This window comes from Lineus longissimus, chromosome 15 (genome assembly GCF_910592395.1).
Source record: "Lineus longissimus chromosome 15, tnLinLong1.2, whole genome shotgun sequence".
Taxonomy (NCBI): domain Eukaryota; kingdom Metazoa; phylum Nemertea; class Pilidiophora; order Heteronemertea; family Lineidae; genus Lineus; species Lineus longissimus.
In genome coordinates this window covers 11,368,046-11,386,466 of record NC_088322.1, presented here as the reverse complement: position 1 = coordinate 11,386,466, position 18,421 = coordinate 11,368,046, and the positions used below count along the sequence as shown (strand labels likewise).

General features: G+C 40.7%; 1 protein-coding gene across 1 annotated transcript; it reads right to left on the bottom strand.

The window, feature by feature from the left end:
• Positions 1 to 198: 198 nt before the first annotated feature.
• LOC135499850 (uncharacterized) lies at positions 199 to 7,885 on the bottom strand. Its single transcript, XM_064790825.1, has 8 exons — positions 7,750 to 7,885; positions 7,056 to 7,092; positions 5,760 to 5,893; positions 4,946 to 5,074; positions 3,841 to 3,996; positions 1,412 to 3,331; positions 894 to 989; positions 199 to 340 (listed from the first exon to the last, which is right to left on the bottom strand). Exons 2-6 carry the CDS (start codon positions 7,075 to 7,077, stop codon positions 3,023 to 3,025), a joined length of 750 nt encoding a protein of 249 aa, XP_064646895.1. The 5' UTR covers positions 7,078 to 7,092; positions 7,750 to 7,885; the 3' UTR covers positions 199 to 340; positions 894 to 989; positions 1,412 to 3,022.
• Between the last annotated feature and the right edge of the window lie 10,536 nt (positions 7,886 to 18,421).

Below are 18,421 nucleotides of genomic sequence, written 5' to 3'. Positions count from 1 at the left end.
CATTTACTATAGATGCAAAGGCGATGGCATTACCATTAGACAAAACGGTGTCGCCCACCCATTGTTCATGCCGATTGAACAATGTTGAATGGCATCCAATGTTGAATTGGCTTGCATATTCAGAAACGGGCTTAGATCGGCGAGCCTGGAGTACCGTGTGATGGATTTTGGTCGAAAAAAGGAGTCAAGATACTGCGCTACAGTCTCTGATTTATTAACCAGAGGGATACATGAAATGTGGCATGCAGGAGAATGCTCTATTTCTAAGGGAGATTCACTTGCTCTTCGACCATCATTGCCAATTTGTTACAGGGGCTGTCCCTCCCGTTGTCGCAATCCTCTGAAAAGAGAAGAACGGGCTTTAGGGGCGGGTTTATATATTATTTCATTGCTTGAGGACGTTTAAATCATAAGATCATCAGACATTTTTTGTTGAGTATTAATTTCTATGTGGTCCAATATGCTGTAAACACTGGTTGACTTTAATGACACTGATCGACTTGGTATGGTGTGTTATGACCTGGTTGAGTTTACCATCAATAAGCAACATGGGTTTACCTAACATAGTATTAACTGGTTGCGTACATGCACACCGACATATACTTAACTGAGTGTTTGGTATAATCTGTTTCACATGTCTTCAGTTAACTTACCTTGTATAACCTGGTTGAATTTATCTTTAGACCATTGTTCTATAGATCCGTAGCGTTAAGAAACCTGGTTGAGTTCACCGACAATAATTAACTTAGTGATTCGTATGACCTGGTTGAGTTCAGTGACGATAATCAACTTGGTGATGAGTAAGATCTGGTTGATTTCACTGACGATAATCAACTTGGTGATTAGTATGACCTGGTTGAGTTCACCGACAATAATCAGGGTGTTATACTTACGAATGTACTCATCACATGATTCCTGGGTCTCAATACCAGCGTTCGCAAAGGCTGCGCAGGCATCTTTCATCGCCTGGGTGGTGCGACCGGCAGAACCTATATGAATTGAGGGACGTATTAAAGTGGTAGCCTGCATAGGGTTCCCTATAAGCGTCCCGCAAATGAGTAATTTTCGTCAACGACACCTGTGATCAATTGAAGATCAAATGCGACAAAACTGAAATCGTTCGTCTGCGATGGTCATCGCATGTTATGAAACCGAATCTACACGTAATACTCGCTACGAGAGGCGTCCGCGTTTTGTAATGTTGATTTCTGCACCCCTGCAGTATACGGTCGATATTCCGGTTACAGCATGTCATCGAAACGACAAGCCTCTTCATCTCTGCCACACCAGGGCGGAAGTTGAAGCTGAGGCAGGTTAAAGGAAGAAGAAGGAGTTTGCATTACAAAAATTCGCAATGTTGAAGAAAAAGAATCATTTACTTCTCCCCGATGATCGATTCAAATGGACTTACACACATTGACCAGCACAACAAGCGACAGTAGGACAGCAATCTTCATCTTCAAAGTGGGTATTGTATGCGGTGTTCTCAGCTGAAAGAAGGCTTATTCACGATTGATAAGCACAAACAAAACGCACCACTTAATATATTCCCTTGACTCTTCAACAGACTTTGTAAATACTGAAACGTTGCCCTCTGTTAATATTGACGACATTTTGCGAATTTGTCAGTCCGATAATAAATTAATGTGGATTTGAGTATGTTTTCGTGCTGAATCGTGAGAATGTAACATGCACTTCTGACAAGATGGAAGGCGTTGTATATATTTGCGCAGGGTTGTTGACTGTCTCCAGAGTTGACTGTTACCAAAGGATAGTAAATACATTTCTTCAATAACCGCCTGGTTTTGAGCCGTATAGCTTGGTGCAGTTGAACGTTAATTACATTTTTTTTCATTAAAAGGACGCGGATTTTTATTCGACAAAACAAAGCATTAGCTGCGGAAATGTCATAAATATGTAAATAAGATTTTTAATGGTATTTGGTGTCGAGCAAATCGAGCAGCTTGTCTCCTTCGAGTGGGGTTGGTCACTAATATTCGCCCCATGGCGATAAAAAACATATTCGAATTTAATATTTATAGAAATAATCATTATTTTTACTTTGCTATATACGTGTACATGTTCATATTGTTTATGTCAGTGGGTTTGAACCATTATGGCCCAAAAGTAGTGTCGCGGTTAAAATACGAAATACGAAATTATATTACACTCTAACCGGTTTGTGTGGTACATAGGGGAAAACTATGCTTTTAGACTCTTTAGATTACTAATTTCACTATCATCAAGAACACATTACTTCAAATTGGCATCATGCATATGAACACAAAATGGCATTCTTGTGATGGGCAAAAATATAAAAAACAACACAACAAAACTTATTTATATGGCACTCATACACACAATGTTATGGCTTAACTAAAACTGCGCCGCGTTGTTCGGACCACTCCAAACCTTGAAGTTATCACACATAAAGTAAAACGAATATTTCACGATTTGACAGATCTAATTGGCTGTGAAAGCTTTTTTTCAACATGTTCAAAGTCACTGTTCTCCTAAAGGCAAAAATATCGATCCTGAAAGTATAGATACAGTCCACGAACAAATTCAGAAAGCACAGCCGCCAGCGACACTGTTCGTTCCCAATAAAGCCCTCCGAGCCTCTTGCCTGTATAAATCAATGCCACTCCAAGTGGCTGATTCCATCACAGCGAAGGGATTCCCGCGCCCGACAGATTTTGTGGTAAGTTACATTTTCCAAGCATCGAAACCCAAGTTATCCAACGCCTGTGCGCATGCACCGCGCGGTTCCACCGTTCGCGGGTTGGTTCCCGTTATAGTTTTTACTACTGGCCCAGGAAAATAGAAAAACACAATGCTGAAGTGCAGTTATTATACATGCGAATTTGCTGAAACATGGTATCTATAGTACTGGTATAATGTATGTATGTCCGTCCATACAACGGCAGAGTTGAACTTTGTATTATGTGCAGTGCGTATTTACACATTAGAAATCTTCAAGTTTGAGCAAAATTTTCAAACTTTTGAACGAAAATCATCGGAATCACTTGTCAAAATAACCACTTTCTGCACTGATGCGATGTTTGGAGTCCTCGCTCTTTATCGGCTCATCAACACCAACATTCAAATGGTTCGGCTCAATTAAGCTAAGCTTTGTGCAGCGAGCTTCCAAGTCCTCTTCAGGTTGGGTTACTTCCGAAACAGTCACACTCTTGCACGTCTCATCTACGGACACTTTGTGGCTATTGTCGACCTTGGTCTCCTCCTTTGACTTTGGCAGGGAGTCGTCGCTGCTGGAAGAGGACACCAAGCTCGACGTTTTGGTGGTGCAGCCTGAATCCATACTCGGTAACTGGGAAAAAAGGAGGAATTGTGTTATAGTAGCAAACTTCACCGCTGGTTCTAATTTGTTGAGTGGAAGTTAATTAGAAACTGCAATATATATTCACTTACAATCAAAGCTTACCAGCAGTTTTCACCGTCAGATGGCCTCGTGATCATCGCGACCAAAATCAGTATACGCATGTCGTCGCTGACCGCGGTTGATGTTGATATCAACAAGGAAGTAATACTTCTACACGATTATTGTACTATATTAACGACTGATCAAGTTCAAGAAATGGTTATATCCCGTTATCAAAACCAGTATATTTTCATTGTAACTGACATAGCTCGTCCATCACTGTTGGTACAAAGACATTATCTGCTGAAAACCGCATTCAATTATCTTATTCTGTCTCTGTGATATTTATGTGATAAAAAAACTGTGGAAATTTACTTTCTGGTAGGACTGTACATGGGCACTTTCTCCCGGCCGCCGCGCAGCCCTGATGTCGATGTGTTAAAAGCTCAAACCCTCACCTGAATCTGCACGGTCACTGGAAGAACGAGTCTATCCGCTCCACGAACAACAATCACCTCCGCCTCAAGATGTGATACGATTTCGCCACATCTTTTGAGGATGAAAGTTTTCCGAGACCACTTCGTTTTGCCATCAAGTTCTGCGTGAGGAATCACCTAAGAAAATATCACAATATTATTACAACATGCATGCAGTTTAGTTAATAGAGAGAAACTGTTAGGATGCAAGTAAGAAGCGTGTACATGGTACGGTACTGATGTTAAGGACACGCATGCCTTTAGTCCTGAAACACCGGAGAGAAACAAACATTGACACGCATGGCCATACCAAAGGTGTGTTCCTTCTTCCCCGACGCACGACTGGAATCTATCGAGATGTGCTACGGGAAAAGCCCTTACCATTCAACAACCGTGGTCGAGATTTAGAGAACACAACCCTTTTCGATAAGCATGACATTTTATTCATAAACAAACTTTGTTCCGTGAACAGCGGCAGAAGGAAAATATATACATGTATAGTGATGGCAGCAAAACTAATTGAACTTAACTCCTGGCACTATACATATACTCCGCCTCTCGATATTTCAAATGGAGTAAAAAAAGCCTGGTCTCAGACTGTCAGATAACATAACTTCTTTGAATATACATGTACAATGTATCATATTCGTGGGGCCTATACTAAATGTTCTAAACCCGCTTAATGACGAATATCAAAATCCTTTGTGCATGTATTCCTTCTATCATGATAGCATAGTTAATTTAAAAAAGCCGAAATCTTAGATATCTATATGCGGCGATTGAAGAATAAGCTATTGCTGTATGTATAAGATTCGTTCCATTCAGTGATCATGTTCGAATATTTTAGAAATGTTGTCATATACGAATAGCATTGAGTGGGCAGGATTGAGGAATTTATCCGTGGGTGGTCTCTGGTTTGTCACCTTTTTCGGTTTTCCCAATACCAATTATTGCCTACGAAGTACATGTATTGGGAATGAAACCAATGTAAGTTTCTAAATCAGAGTAAACTTTATTTTCGTTATCCCCAATATTCTCATTTGACCCAAAGGTCTTTTACCGGGGTTGGGTCTCTATTGATACGAACCTGCCGCCTTCCTAACTCATCGACAGTCCACCCTGAAGTCTGCACACTGATGGTGATCTCCACATCGCCATTATCACTGACACTCCGGCTTTCATCAGCGCAGTTCTCAACAATCGATTTCTTCTCGCACTGGAAAACAAAAGAACAACGATCATATTAATTCATATCTCGGGGTTCGAATGTGGCAGTTGCAAGTACATGTACATGTATATCGGAGATTTCACAAATCCCCCGACGAAACGCAATCGCGAACGCCTGTCCCATCGTTCACCATGCGTGGGATAGGCGTTCGCGTCGGCGTTTCGGTGGCTTTGTAAAAAAGTCGCAGCGGCCTGAGAGAGGCAGAATACGTCACTGCCAAATTTTGTTTGAATCAGCACCTTGGTTATGTGGGCTGTTTTGTGAATGCCACTAGCTTATAAGGCAGTCGCACGTAGAGGCCTATACTGTAGTGTGACCTACATTTCTACTGGGACCTTTCTTCCAAACCAGGAAAACATATAGAATCAGTTATTTCATTAAAATGAAAGTTGTGCAACTCAGTGGTTTCAAAACCACACGAGTCTAGGCGTTTTCATTCTTTCAAACCATATATACTTACTCGTATGTGACTATTTCAAACCACATACTCTACGTTGTGAAAATCATTGATTGCATCCTGTGAAAAGTTGCAGTTCCTTTATTGAATTGTTGGTCGTTCTATTATTGTATTGCATTGAGCTCAGTTTGTAGCAAAATTAAATGGACTTCATATAATGGCTTTCAGTAAATTGCACGAGAGAGGTGTACATGTACATGAATGTATTCTACCTACCTTTTTTTCCAACTTTTTCGTGTCCTTGCCGAGAATGCCCATTTCTCTGTAGATGCATGTGTCTATACATACTCTCTTGGTTTGCAAGGTGAGGGCTGAACCAAGGACACAAATCTTCCATTTCTTGTAAAGGGCTGGAGAGGAACAAACATTGACATGTACTGTATTCCCATACAAAACGTATACATTCTATATATCTCCTTCTTCCCCAACAGAGAAAACAGTTGTTGCTCGGGATCTGCTATGCCTCTAAAATATAGTGACGTATTTTGATTATCATTGACAGCGTTGGTTAAGTTCGCGTTTGATTCTAAATAGTAAGTTTTATGGAATTTTCGCAGAGCCCTCGAAACGCGAACGCGAACGCCAATCAAATTGTTCGACCTCCCGATCACGATGTCGCGCTGGCGTTTCGAGGGCTTTGCGAAAACTCCCTCGCATGCAACTTTGCAAGGAAACTGGCTGTCCGTCACGTCCGAGTTCCTAAGGAGGGACTATACAGGTTGTGTCAATTAAAATGGAAGTCGCCAGTACTAGAAAATGCACTGTTGTTTTAAAGGGACAACTTAGACGTTCCTGGCCAGAAGGATGATACCCTGCGCCGCCACCATGCGGCGCCACCTGTGGTATAAAAACTAAGGCTCTATCTCTTAGAGAAGAATATTTTTCTATTGAAATCAATTGTGTTGGCTGTCAAGGAGCATTATATGATTTGGACACGCAAGAGAAGTTGGCCGCTGGGGGTTAGAATGGTTAAATACATGTATAGCAAAAACAGATTGTTGGGTGAGATGATAAAAACTTATCAATGTTAATATGTTTTAAGCACTGGCGGCAACATAAACCATTTCCTACGGTTTTTAGAGCGCACAGTAGCGTCTACGGTAAGGAAACGTTAGGGGCTTTGGTAAGAAGCTTCTGATACATCATCCTCAATTTGATATAGTCATGAGGTTGGAGGGAGTCACAGTTGTGTCACTGTTTTTGCTGCCCAATTGGGCTTGGTGAGACAGGATTTTGGCGGTTTGTAGTGTAAAGTATTGTAAAAACTAAAGCAGACATTCAACCGTGATATTGTAATGACGCTACAGTTAATCAACCACACTTCTCACAATCATGCTGCTACAATTTCCATCTTCCGTCGCTGATTGCAGGTAGGGCCTACTGAAACCGCGGTTTGCTCGGCCCTTTGATCAAAAGCGTGTAGTGGTGATGACCTATACGCTTCAATGTACAATTTGATTAGTAATGCATTTTGTAAGAGGCAAAAGCTGGTAGTATTTGAATTGCTCTCACCTGAATAGTTCCCATAAGCCATTGATATATATTAATTCTGAAATATTTGTAGAACTCTTATAATAGGGATATCTAGTCCTCAGCGAGAGGTTGAATTTGAAGGTTGGCCTCATCGAATTAAGGGGATGGACTGACATTACCAGTGATTTTCAATATACTCCGCCTCTCGAGATTTCAATTTTGTACACGAGGTAGGAAAACCTGTGTTTCAAGATGACACTGAAGGCGCTCATCGAAGCACATGAAAATGAACACAAACTTTTTTGCAAAAGTTTTTGTAGTATTTTGGATATAGTAGCATTGTCACAAGGGCACTCGGTAGGTAATTATCATCAGTGACAGGATATCATGCATTACCCGTCATCAATTACCAACTCCCAATAGAATCTGAGCGATACTGCGTACACATAAAAGTGTTTTGTCTCTTGTTTGTAGACCGGTTTGGATGTCCTGAGATCAGACTTTTTTTACTCCTGTCGATCGAAAGGAAGAGTATATTCCAAAGAACTGGTGCAAGATGGGACAAGGGGGAAAACTCCATCAAGGAAACACAACCACTCAAAAATGTTATGACGCCGATGATGGCTCCTTTCATTTGGTCATCAACCTATGGTTACAATGACAACCTCTCGAAATGTGGTTGCCGAAAGAGAAATCGAGTTATTTTGATTAACCCTGTTGGCATAATACTTACGTTCGCAATTCTCTCTATCAGAAACAAGAATTTCTCCCGAATCTCAACTATGGACAATTTGATATTACAAAAACAACGTTTAGATACGTCCGATACGCGAAACACTTCTCCCTGAAATAGAGTTTTTATCGTGGTAGGCCTACAATACAAAATCTCTGGGAAAACCACTCAGGTGTTAATCTAACTAACCAATCTCTTCCGTTCGTCTAATGACGTCATCAATAACCTGTAAGCTATGTATTATATCGTTTATAAGTTATTGAACTACAACAAGAGATAGAGGCGAGTTGGTGATCTGGCCTATTTGAGTATTATATGATGCGCATATTAGTCATTTCATGATAATCCGTGTCATACCAAATCTGTGTTACGTAGGCCTACCACCAAACCTTGTCAAATGGATAAATTAACATCGGGTAGAATAGACCGGCGCTGGCCCGCGCGGACTATACGGTTTAAGGGAGTCTCTCCAAGTTATTCGAAGAAATTTGCTTAGCATTTAACCTTCCAGATATCACGATATTTCGAAATCCAACGCGCAAAACTTGCAACTGGCGGCCTCATATGCATCCTCGCATCCAGTTCAATCTATAGAATCTACACTTCTGCCTACACTTTTTACCACACTATCGTTTATTTTGAACTGGAATCGAGGTCGGCCACCTGCATCAGGTTTTTAATGAGGTGTCGCCACATCAAGTAGACCCGCCGCTATAAATCATGTAGGACTATTTATCCATGTCAAAACTTTCTCGGAGCCCGGCTTTGATCTTGTCCGCTGCTTTGACCAATCGGCTTTCGCTGATGGTCATGACGTCTGTTGACGACATGCCGCTTGCAATTGGTTCTCTACGAAAAGAGACTGGACAGCCGATGACCACACTGACAAGGAAAAACTTGTTATGCAAATAAATACCTGTTACTTTGCGTTGTAGTGTCGTTTGGGGTGAAAGTGCATATGATGGAACGTGTTGCAGTTTCGGGCGGGCAGATTCTTAACTTTGTGCGTAAAGTTTGTCAAATAGGCCCCCTATTAATTCTGATGGAAATAATATACCATCGTCGCCAATCAGTGATTTGAGTTTGGATTTTGGATGGGCCCGCTGTTCCGGAAAGATACCGGTAGGGGATCAAATAGTAGATTATCTTCTTAAAATGGTAGGATTAGGGCCTAATGTAGGAGCTTTCCTTAAAAATAATCAGCCACCCGTAATTCCCCATCCTGAGGAAATCAAGCGTTAATGTTCACTTCTCCGGCCCTCCACGTACAAACCGGGTCAAACATCAGCCCCTGATTTCCTCAGGATGGGTCCACTGCGTCCTGAAGCATGCTGGCGTATCCTCATTGCTAAACGCCCACGCTGTTATTTAATTTAAAATCTTATATGCATTGGTCGGTACTAATTCTTCTTCTTCCATTATCCAGGCCTATCTAGTCTCGAACCTAGGTTGAGACTCGGACAGGACGCCAGCATGCCACTAAATGGTTGCTTCCTGGGCCTGTGGCGCCAGTTTCAATATAGGCTTCTCCGCCTCATGTCGTCGTCGTCGTCGTTACGCTTTCGTCCTATTTGGACATGGCGCCTTGGAGTATCACAAGACCCTAAGGTCTCATTAGGGAGTTGTTTTTTTTATTCATGCGAGCCCACCCATCCCCCCCCCATCATTGATTTCTCGGTCTTAGTATGTCAGTGTTGATTCAGCAGTTGTTTTGGCAAAGACAGTGTTTTTTTTGGAGTTTCTCACCTAGAGCGCTACTCAATAGGCGGCTAACAAGAAACTACGTATTTTACTGTTGTTGCCGACGTATGTGTACACTGAACTTGGGATGTGCGTCGGCCCCGTGTTGAAATGCCGTCCAGTGCCAGTTGGTGCGTTTTTCGCTGATTTGTGCAAAATTCAACATATTTCAAAAGTTCAATGGTTGACCCTCGTTTTTTTTTGATTTTTGTGTAGCGTAACCAACTGTCTTTCATGGAAGAATAGTCACTGTATTTGGTTTTTTTCGTGATTGTCCGGCCCAATTGGCAATATTGCCATTTGGGATGGTGAACAGAGCTAGGAGCAAATGCGACGCTTATGATTTATTTAAAGAAACAAAATGCCCGATTTAACATCCTGCAGAATCAGGGGAATTGTGCGTTTCCAGTGATATACGACACACCTTGGAAACGCATTTTAAAATAGATGTTACGTCCTGTTAATGGGGCACGTCATCATCGCGTACATTTGGGAAAAACTCCCTAACGAGACCTAAAAGCTCAGGATGTTGTTGTTGTTGTTTTTATCGTATTACTCATCATGAATATATGGCGCGAAATCTCCACGTGAGGACATGCGCACGCACCATTAATTTCCCGCGAAATCGTACCACGTGATGCTCATGAATGAGGTCAGCGGCGAGATCAAAGAAAACATTACGCGCTGATTGGTTGCTCGTGTAAAGCCCGAGGTCACAATGAATTGCTTTGTGTAGAAAGCGTACGTCTTGCTGAACCACGAGGTTTTCTGTTTTGATACGGAAAAATTCTACAAAATACCCGATTTTATTCGATTTGACATGATTGCAAGTATGGAGTTTGATGAGGGCAGTTTTCTGCAGTATACTCAGCGACCAAAGCGAACGAGACACGACAGTGATCGTTTATGCAAGGCTCTAAACCAGCCACAGAAATCACTCGAGCTCGAAGGAATCATTGATGTTTTGAAAGAATATCATGATTACGAAGGTGGAATAAACTGCAGCATATGTGGTGAGTTCAACCAATTTCTGTTGCATTTTCATTAATGATAATCTTGGATCTTATATGCATGTAACTGACGCGCTGTTATTCGCAAAAAGTGCGATTTCGAAGCGTGGAGTAAGGGTAAGCGAAGGCAGCGTAATTGTCAAAACAGCACACATACCACTTACGATCCACATTCCACATACATACGATCCACATTCCACATACCAATATCTTTACATTTTATTGTTTTCGCTATAATTTTTTATTGTTTTCGTATGTATTCATGAAATGTAAAGTGATAGTTCATTAGTAGTAAATGACTTGGGCTATTTGAAAGTTTTCAAGATAAAATATTTTTTTTGTATGTCACTTGGCAGCCTACATTGATTTTAAATTTTGAAGGTAATGTCCTGATGACTGAGTGATGTGAAAAAAAGTATTCCTTGGCTTTATAGTCTCAATAATACAGCACACAAGAATATTTTTTGTATGCATTGATTGTCATGTCAATTGTCATTGATTAGTGAGTGAAATAATCTCATGTCAAAACTGCATGTAGGCCTATTCTATTCATAATCACATCCCCTCTTTTTCATGACAACAACAGTGAACATGCATTATCTATTGCCTGTTAGGTTACTAATACTAATATCATTTAATTATTGAAACATAGAAGTCAGTCCCTTTGCCTTGGTTTTATTGTTACATACTTGGTGTTGGCCATATTTGGTGATGTTTACTGCCCCTAACATGACCTATTTCACAAAATTTTTCTTTTCAGGGAAACTGTACAAGAGCAAAGTGTGTTTTACAAAACACTTGTGGGAACACAGTATCTATTGGGACCAGTTTGATGGTGAAAAAAACCAGGACCGTGTGCTTTCGATCCAGGCTGCCTTGATCTTATACAGTGGGCACAAACAAGAGAGTCATCACAACAGCAACGAGGACACCATCTCAAATCTTCTTGTGACGTCGCCACAGCACCACGAGAAAAAACGGGATGTCAACGGCAATGAAATTCGTACAAAGAGTCCACGGAAAGTGGCTTCGCCATCAAAGCGCAAGAAATCGTCGAGTATTTCAGAAATGGAAACAAGACCGTGCTAAATCAGAGGTGTTTTGACAATCGTGACTCCCACAATTAGGGGTGATCACACCTAATTGGATTTCGAGGCATTGTAACTGCTAATCAAAATGTCTCTTCCAGTTCAAGCGGATGACAGCTCCGGTTATTCTGTTGCTGCCCTTCGTCCGTCTTCTTCTGGATCAGGTCGATTTTGAATATCGGATAACATGTTGTTGTGTCTCGAAACATTAAGTTCTGACAAAACCGGTGAAATTGTATGTTGTAAAAAAAACCTAACGCCAACAATAATTTCAATTAGATTTTCTTTTTAGCGGCCATGTTATTTCCCGATTATCTGTAAACGTGAAAATAAGAGGCCAGCAAAGATTTTCATTTTTACAGTTTATACTACTTGGAACATTTTCTACATACATTTATGTGTCAATTGGTGTTATTTACAACAATAGAGAGGCAGCATTCACTAGTTTTTCTTCCAAAGATCATGTTTACATCTGACCAATTGTATATTACTACCAGTTGGTGTTTAAATGTGGTTTAACCTTAATTTCTATAGCTATGCTCAGATTATGATAGATGTTGTCACTGAAGCCTGGTTTTTAACTGACAAACCCTTCTAAACAGAATTTGCTAATGTTTGGGGCGGACATCCACTCTGTGATAAAGAATGTCCGAACATTTTAAAATAGGTTGGCTGACGTTTGGAAACATGTCCACATTAATCACCAGACTCGTGCAGCCTTTTTGTGGCACACACAACCAAATACTAAATTTGCCCTTGTTTGCGAACAGAAATTTGCTAATGTAGACCAGGTTTTACTACAGTCTTGCTGCTGTAGGACTCACTGGGTGGTTGTATTAGCTCTGCCGATAATAACTTCAGAGAGTTTTTTAAATTCATGCAATACTTGTAGTTATAAAATGTTTAAATGTTCAAAGTTGTGTACATTTACTTCTATAAAATTTGTATCAATGTATACAAATGTAGTTTTTGCTGGTAAAGGGACCAATTCCATAACCAAGGTAAACATCTTATAAATTATATTATTGTATGCTTGAAATGCATTTTGTGTTCATTTAGCCGTGAAAGTAAAAAAGAGGTTTTCTGGTATCGGAAAGAACAGATCAATTCGGAAGTCAACGAAAACCTCTTCTAAAATCATATTGTCCAGGTAAGGAAAGTTTGGTTTGTATTTAAAAATTGTGGTGAGAGTGTGAAGAGTTCAACTCGTTCAAACGATCGGTTTCTGACATGCAACCTACATTAACTTCGTTTGATAAAGAAAATTTATATTTCACACTCCTGCTGATCTAACGGAGTTGTGCGTATATATCCATGACTAATGGCTACTTGTCACCACCGGTACTTGTAACCCAACTTTCACATCATCAGATTTGTCATTCCAAGACTGCATTGCACAAGCCATGTTGCCAATCATCAGTTCTAAGAATTTGTTCTATTATCAAGGGATCAAGGTCTTTGTGCTGCTAAAGTGCCATCTCTCATTATCTCCGCTCTATCCCTTGTGATTCCAGGAACTGGGAACCAGAAGGCAGTCACTTTATGCCAGCCTAAGTTGGCTGTGAGGTTATGTAGAATTTTGGTAGCAGAATGTAATGTTTACCAGCAATCAAATCACAATACATCTCAGCCTCGGATATTTTTTCATAAATTCTGTAATTTTGAATAATTTGACCTCAAATAAATTTTGGTAGTTCATTTTAACCAGCAGCAAGTGGATTGTTGAAGCTAATGAGCTGTATTTGCCACTGCACTTGCCGAAGGTGAAATGAATTTCTTTAAAATATGCTGATGTCATGGTCGCAGGATTGATTCTGCTAGCATCCGTCATGTCCATACCAGGATGTTTGTTGCATTTTCCTGGAAAACTGTTGCCAAGGCAACTGCTTCTTCACCATTCTGCATCGATGAGTTTTTTACCGGAGCAGTCATTGATTTTATGCTTTTTGCGGCGCTTTGTGTTCAGTAATCAGTAAGATAAAATCAATGATTTGATTTATTCAAATTGTTACTTAACGTTGGAAGTTGTCATTAAAAGTTAATTCGAATATTTTTGTTAAATTGCATTTACAAAGTAGCATTTCTTGAATTGAATAAAAACCAGAAATAAGATTGTTTCAGTAATAGCTTTAGGAATTAGCAAAAACATTCTGATTCTGCAACCTGGCAATCTATTCCTTGTTTAAATGGAGGTAAGCAGTGTTCTCCGCAAGGCCATTTGCCAGGGCGGCCCACCCTACCTTTGACGAGCCACCCAACCTTGCTCGAGAATTTTGTAAAGGGTTTCTTTATGGCCAACCTACCTTATGTTCATGGTCGCCAACTTTGTGTTGCAACTTGGCAAAACCTCTTGAATATCAAGGGTACCACCCAACCTTGAGAAAACCATGTGGAGAACTCGGGGGGGGGGGGGGAGCATTGGCAATTATATGCATCGATTAGTGCTGCCATCTGGCAGGTTTCAGATTGATTTCTCATTCATAGTTGATGTTCTTGTTGATAGGGCTGAATGTTTTACAATTTCTATCTTTTGGAGAGCATGAGGACAAAGCCTCTTTTGGCCTATACTTGTTTCTTTGGCAATGTCTTTTCCACTTTGAAAAAGTTGGGCAATTTTCGGGTTCAATCCAAGTAATTATACTTTGTGAAGTAACACTTTGTGAAGTATTAATGTAGTTTGTTTATAGAAGAATCTGTGCCAAATGTGCTTTGTATCGAGTTGTGGACAGTATCAATAAATGTGGATGATCTCCACTCAATAAAATTCAATGCTCCCAAAGCGTAATAAAATCACATTGATTATATTTTCTGTTCAGGAGTGACAGCTATGATGTCATCACCCATCATTGTGTGACGGTGATACATGTAAGCTACACCTGATTAATACGGGTAAACGCGAGATAATTAAGTTTTTGAATGGGGACCATGGTTATGACTTATCAGCTTTAGTTTAGTAATGTAAATCCTAACCTTGAAATCTTCTGTTTGGGATGTACTTGAATAATCATGAAACAAACATATGTTGGTTTAGTTCAGTTGGGTTATTATCCCTTCATCATGTTTGTCTATTCTCCTGTATTTTGCTGTTGATGACTCGGTACACTGCACACCCTAATGCTGCTGTGTTATGCATAGCAGCAATCATTACATACCAGACTATTGCATTTAACTGTACAAATTGTTTCATTTCTTGTTCTTTTTTCGATATGTGTAAATTAGTGCATTGAAATATTTAGTAGAATAGATTATGAAAAAATGACTGCATTTTAAGTTTAATGGTTTTAGGCTAATTTTGTAAACATGCAGTACTGTGTTCATACATCCATAACATGTTGTCTTTTTAATTTTGTGCTGATTGTTGGCCGATAATGAGATTAAATCTGTTGCTATCCATCAACATGTATTGACATTGCCCCAACAGTAAAACCACCAGATTAATGAGGGCTTTCCGAATTGGCAGATCATATCAGTGATTTGTCTTGGGCCAGGAAGCTCACGAAACCTCAATTTGAAGGGGCTTCCATCTCTGATGGAGGTGAACGCATTGAGTGGGAAGGAAAGGCAGACCTTGGTTGATTAAGATGTAAAAATTGTGATATGGTGCTTTCATACATTGATATGTTTTTGTTCAGGATAAAAGTGTAATTCCACCAAAAAGTGTTCAATTTGTAAAAATGTTTTGATAGTTGTATATTTGCACTATCTGTAGTATTAGTGCTCACCTGTAACTAGTGTATACATTTTTTAAGTTGTTCATGTTTTGAGGGTCTCCCTGGCCTATTTCACGTAATATAGGCGTATTGTGCAGGCATGCCTGCAGGCCACTTTTTTTTTTGTTGGATTTGAATCCCTCTGGGGTCATTTTCTGGAAAGTGGAAAAAAATAAAAGTCCCTACGACCGTTTTTGACACACTTTTTTCTCCCGACCATAAAATGGAGGAAAATAGAAAACTGTATTCCCGACGACTAATTTCAACTTTTTAAATTTTTGTCCCCTTGTACGATCTGAGACTGAAATTATAAGAAATAAAAGCATGTTTTTATTTTATTTCCCCCCTCCAACCCCACATAGATTTTAAGTCTGATAGAAGTTTTTTTATTCCCATCCCACGTATACATTTCGAGATTGAAGGAAACTATGTTTTTATTAATCTTTTCATTCCTGCCCCACCCACATAGGTTCGTAGTCCAAACTAAAAAAAGTGTGGCCTAACCAACTAAATACCGTCTACACAGTACATGTTACAAGGGTCAAATAGCTTAGATTGGCTATTTGAGTGTAACTGTGGCAAGTAACATCAATGGCTATGGAGTTGAAACCCTCAAGGCCAGCTGATCTCTGACAACTAGGACACTTGTAACATGTTTGTTAACACTGTCATCCGACATGTTTCATCAAACTAATAATATCATCGTCAGCAATCCATTAAGGTGTTAGTTGTCTAGCCTGGGGGTCTGTAATTTTGGATACCATCTTTCCTTTGTGTAAATTCTCCTCCGGTTGACAAGTGTATCATGCTGGTCTGTGTAGTGTTCTTCATAGAGAGGTTTCCTGATTAGAGAGGTCAAATTGTGTGGAAAGTAACAATTTTGGACCAAAATTAGTGTCCGTAATAGCGAGGTTGTACTCAATAGAGAGGTGTCCGTTAAGGCAGGTTCTACTGCAATTAACTTCTTTATTTCTAGTTATGTAATTATGTTGTATACTTGATTTCGTGTATAGATTTTTGTAAAGATTTCTATTTTTCTTACAGTTAATGCTTTTGATACGTAGATAGCACAATAAACAATAGGATTGTGAGATTATCAATGCTAGTGTTGTTAATTTTGTACTATCTTTGATTTGCGAAGTTATTCCAGGATCTCCCTGAAAAATCAATTCCCCAGATTGTCAAGTCGCGCTCCTCATGTTCCCGATGTAGAATTTAGTAGATTATGTCCCCCTAGAAAAATGTCCGGCCCTTTTGTATTCCGATGGATTATGGTATATGATTCTATTAAAGAGGCCACACAGAGTAGAATCCTTGGTTCCCCGGACACCCTATCGAGGACATTTCAAACTTCTACAGCGGTTGAGCAGAAGCATATTGAAATTCCAGCGGTATTTGCCTCGGCAAAGAAGACTCCACAAAATACCTGAGCATAACATTCACCAAAGACCTAAAATGGAAGGAACATAATTATTGACTCCACCACCAGGTCAGCAAATTCCACTCTTGCGTTCCTACGGAGAAATATCAGAACTTCGAACCTAAAAGTAAAGATCCAAGCCTTCAAGACCTTGGTTAGACCGAAGCTGGAATACGCAGCACTAGTTTGGGGCCCACACCATAAGAAATATGTTTACAAAATAGAGATTGTCCAGAGAAGAGCGGCAAGATGGGTTACTCGCATGTAGGCCTACCATAACACCAGCAACGTGACCGAGATGCTAAGCAACACAGGATGGCCCACCCTTGCTGAACGCAGACGCCAAGCCAGGCTCCCGCTACTCTTCAAGATCATCCAACAGGTTGCCGTTGAACACCATCTCATCGAGGCAACCAGGAGGACCAGACTCATCATCTCCTAATCATTCAGACAGATCCACACTACCACTGAGGCCCATAGAAACTCATTCTCTTCCCACGTACGACAGTCGACTGGAACAGGCTCCCAGAAGCAACTGTGACGGCCGAGAATATCAACGCCTTCAGGAGGAAGCTCACAAAGGAACCGTAGACCGAGCGCTGATTTTAACATTTTCATCTTGCACGACCGTACCTTTCATCAAACTTTTACCACACACCAACAAAGCTTTTATCCATTTCACCATGCGCCTGCATGGGGCTAATGGTCATCATTGACCGATACCCAGTATCCGGAAGAAGAAGACTGACGCACGTTGTCTGGAAGCTGAGCAATGTCTGAGGGTAAATATGGAGCAGAAGGTGAACTATGAAATCCAAATGCTCAGCTTTAAATGTGTGCGTGATGTGGCACCTGGCTACCTGTTACGCTTGGCCAGTCCCCACAAGCCCCCAATAGCCTTTTGGTGAGTGGATGACAACAATTTTGTTTCTTCCAGCATGTCCAAGGGCCCGGACTAAGTATTAATAGGAGGAGAGTTTTTCATTCTCTGTTCTGTTGAAAGTCCTCTACCTCTGAGGTCTGACAAGTGAAGCGCCTTGCATTCTTTGAAAGATGTTACGAGTCGTCTTTTCAAATCTCAACTGAAATACCTGAACAATCCATACATAATCTGCACTCATCGGCCCAAGGAAATTAGACCCCAAAGAATTTATTTTCTCTGGCGATTCAGACTTTGGATAGTTAGTCCGTAGGGCATCTGTCCCTGAGAAAATTAGTCCACGAGGATCCGTGCAATTCTCTCTAACCTGACGGGTGGAGAAATGGGTTTAGCGAGGCACGTTCAAGATACTTAGCACTGCGGGGGCTAAACCCTGGGGGACGGATGCTGACCTCAAGGGCTACAACTCATTGTGGGGGACGGGGACTGACCTACTACTCTGCGTGTGGACGGATGCTGACCTAAATGGCTACAACCCTTGCGCTGTGGAGGACGGATATTAGCCTAAAGGACTATCCGCTATCGGGGGAAGGTCTAGAACCTAATGTGGGGGACGGAAGCTGACCTAAAGAGCAGCAACCCCTTGTAGGGGTGGGGGGGGGGGGGCGATGCTGAATACTGAATTAGTGGCTAAAACCCACTACACGGGACAGAGGCTGATCTGCAATTCACCGTCGGGACGGGCTAGGAGCAACAATAAAAAAACTGGTAATAATATTTCCTATATTTTTATTTCATAATAGGACCCAACGAAAAAAATCGCG

Coding starts and splice junctions, on each gene's coding strand:
- LOC135499850 (XM_064790825.1), bottom strand. CDS start 7,077: ATGGCTTATGGGAACTATTCAG. Junction 5,894..7,055: donor GGCTTATGGGAACTATTCAG/GTGAGAGCAATT, acceptor GTTCCTCTCCAG/CCCTTTACAAGAAATGGAAG. Junction 3,332..3,840: donor CAGTGACCGTGCAGATTCAG/GTGAGGGTTTGA, acceptor CTTTTTTCCCAG/TTACCGAGTATGGATTCAGG.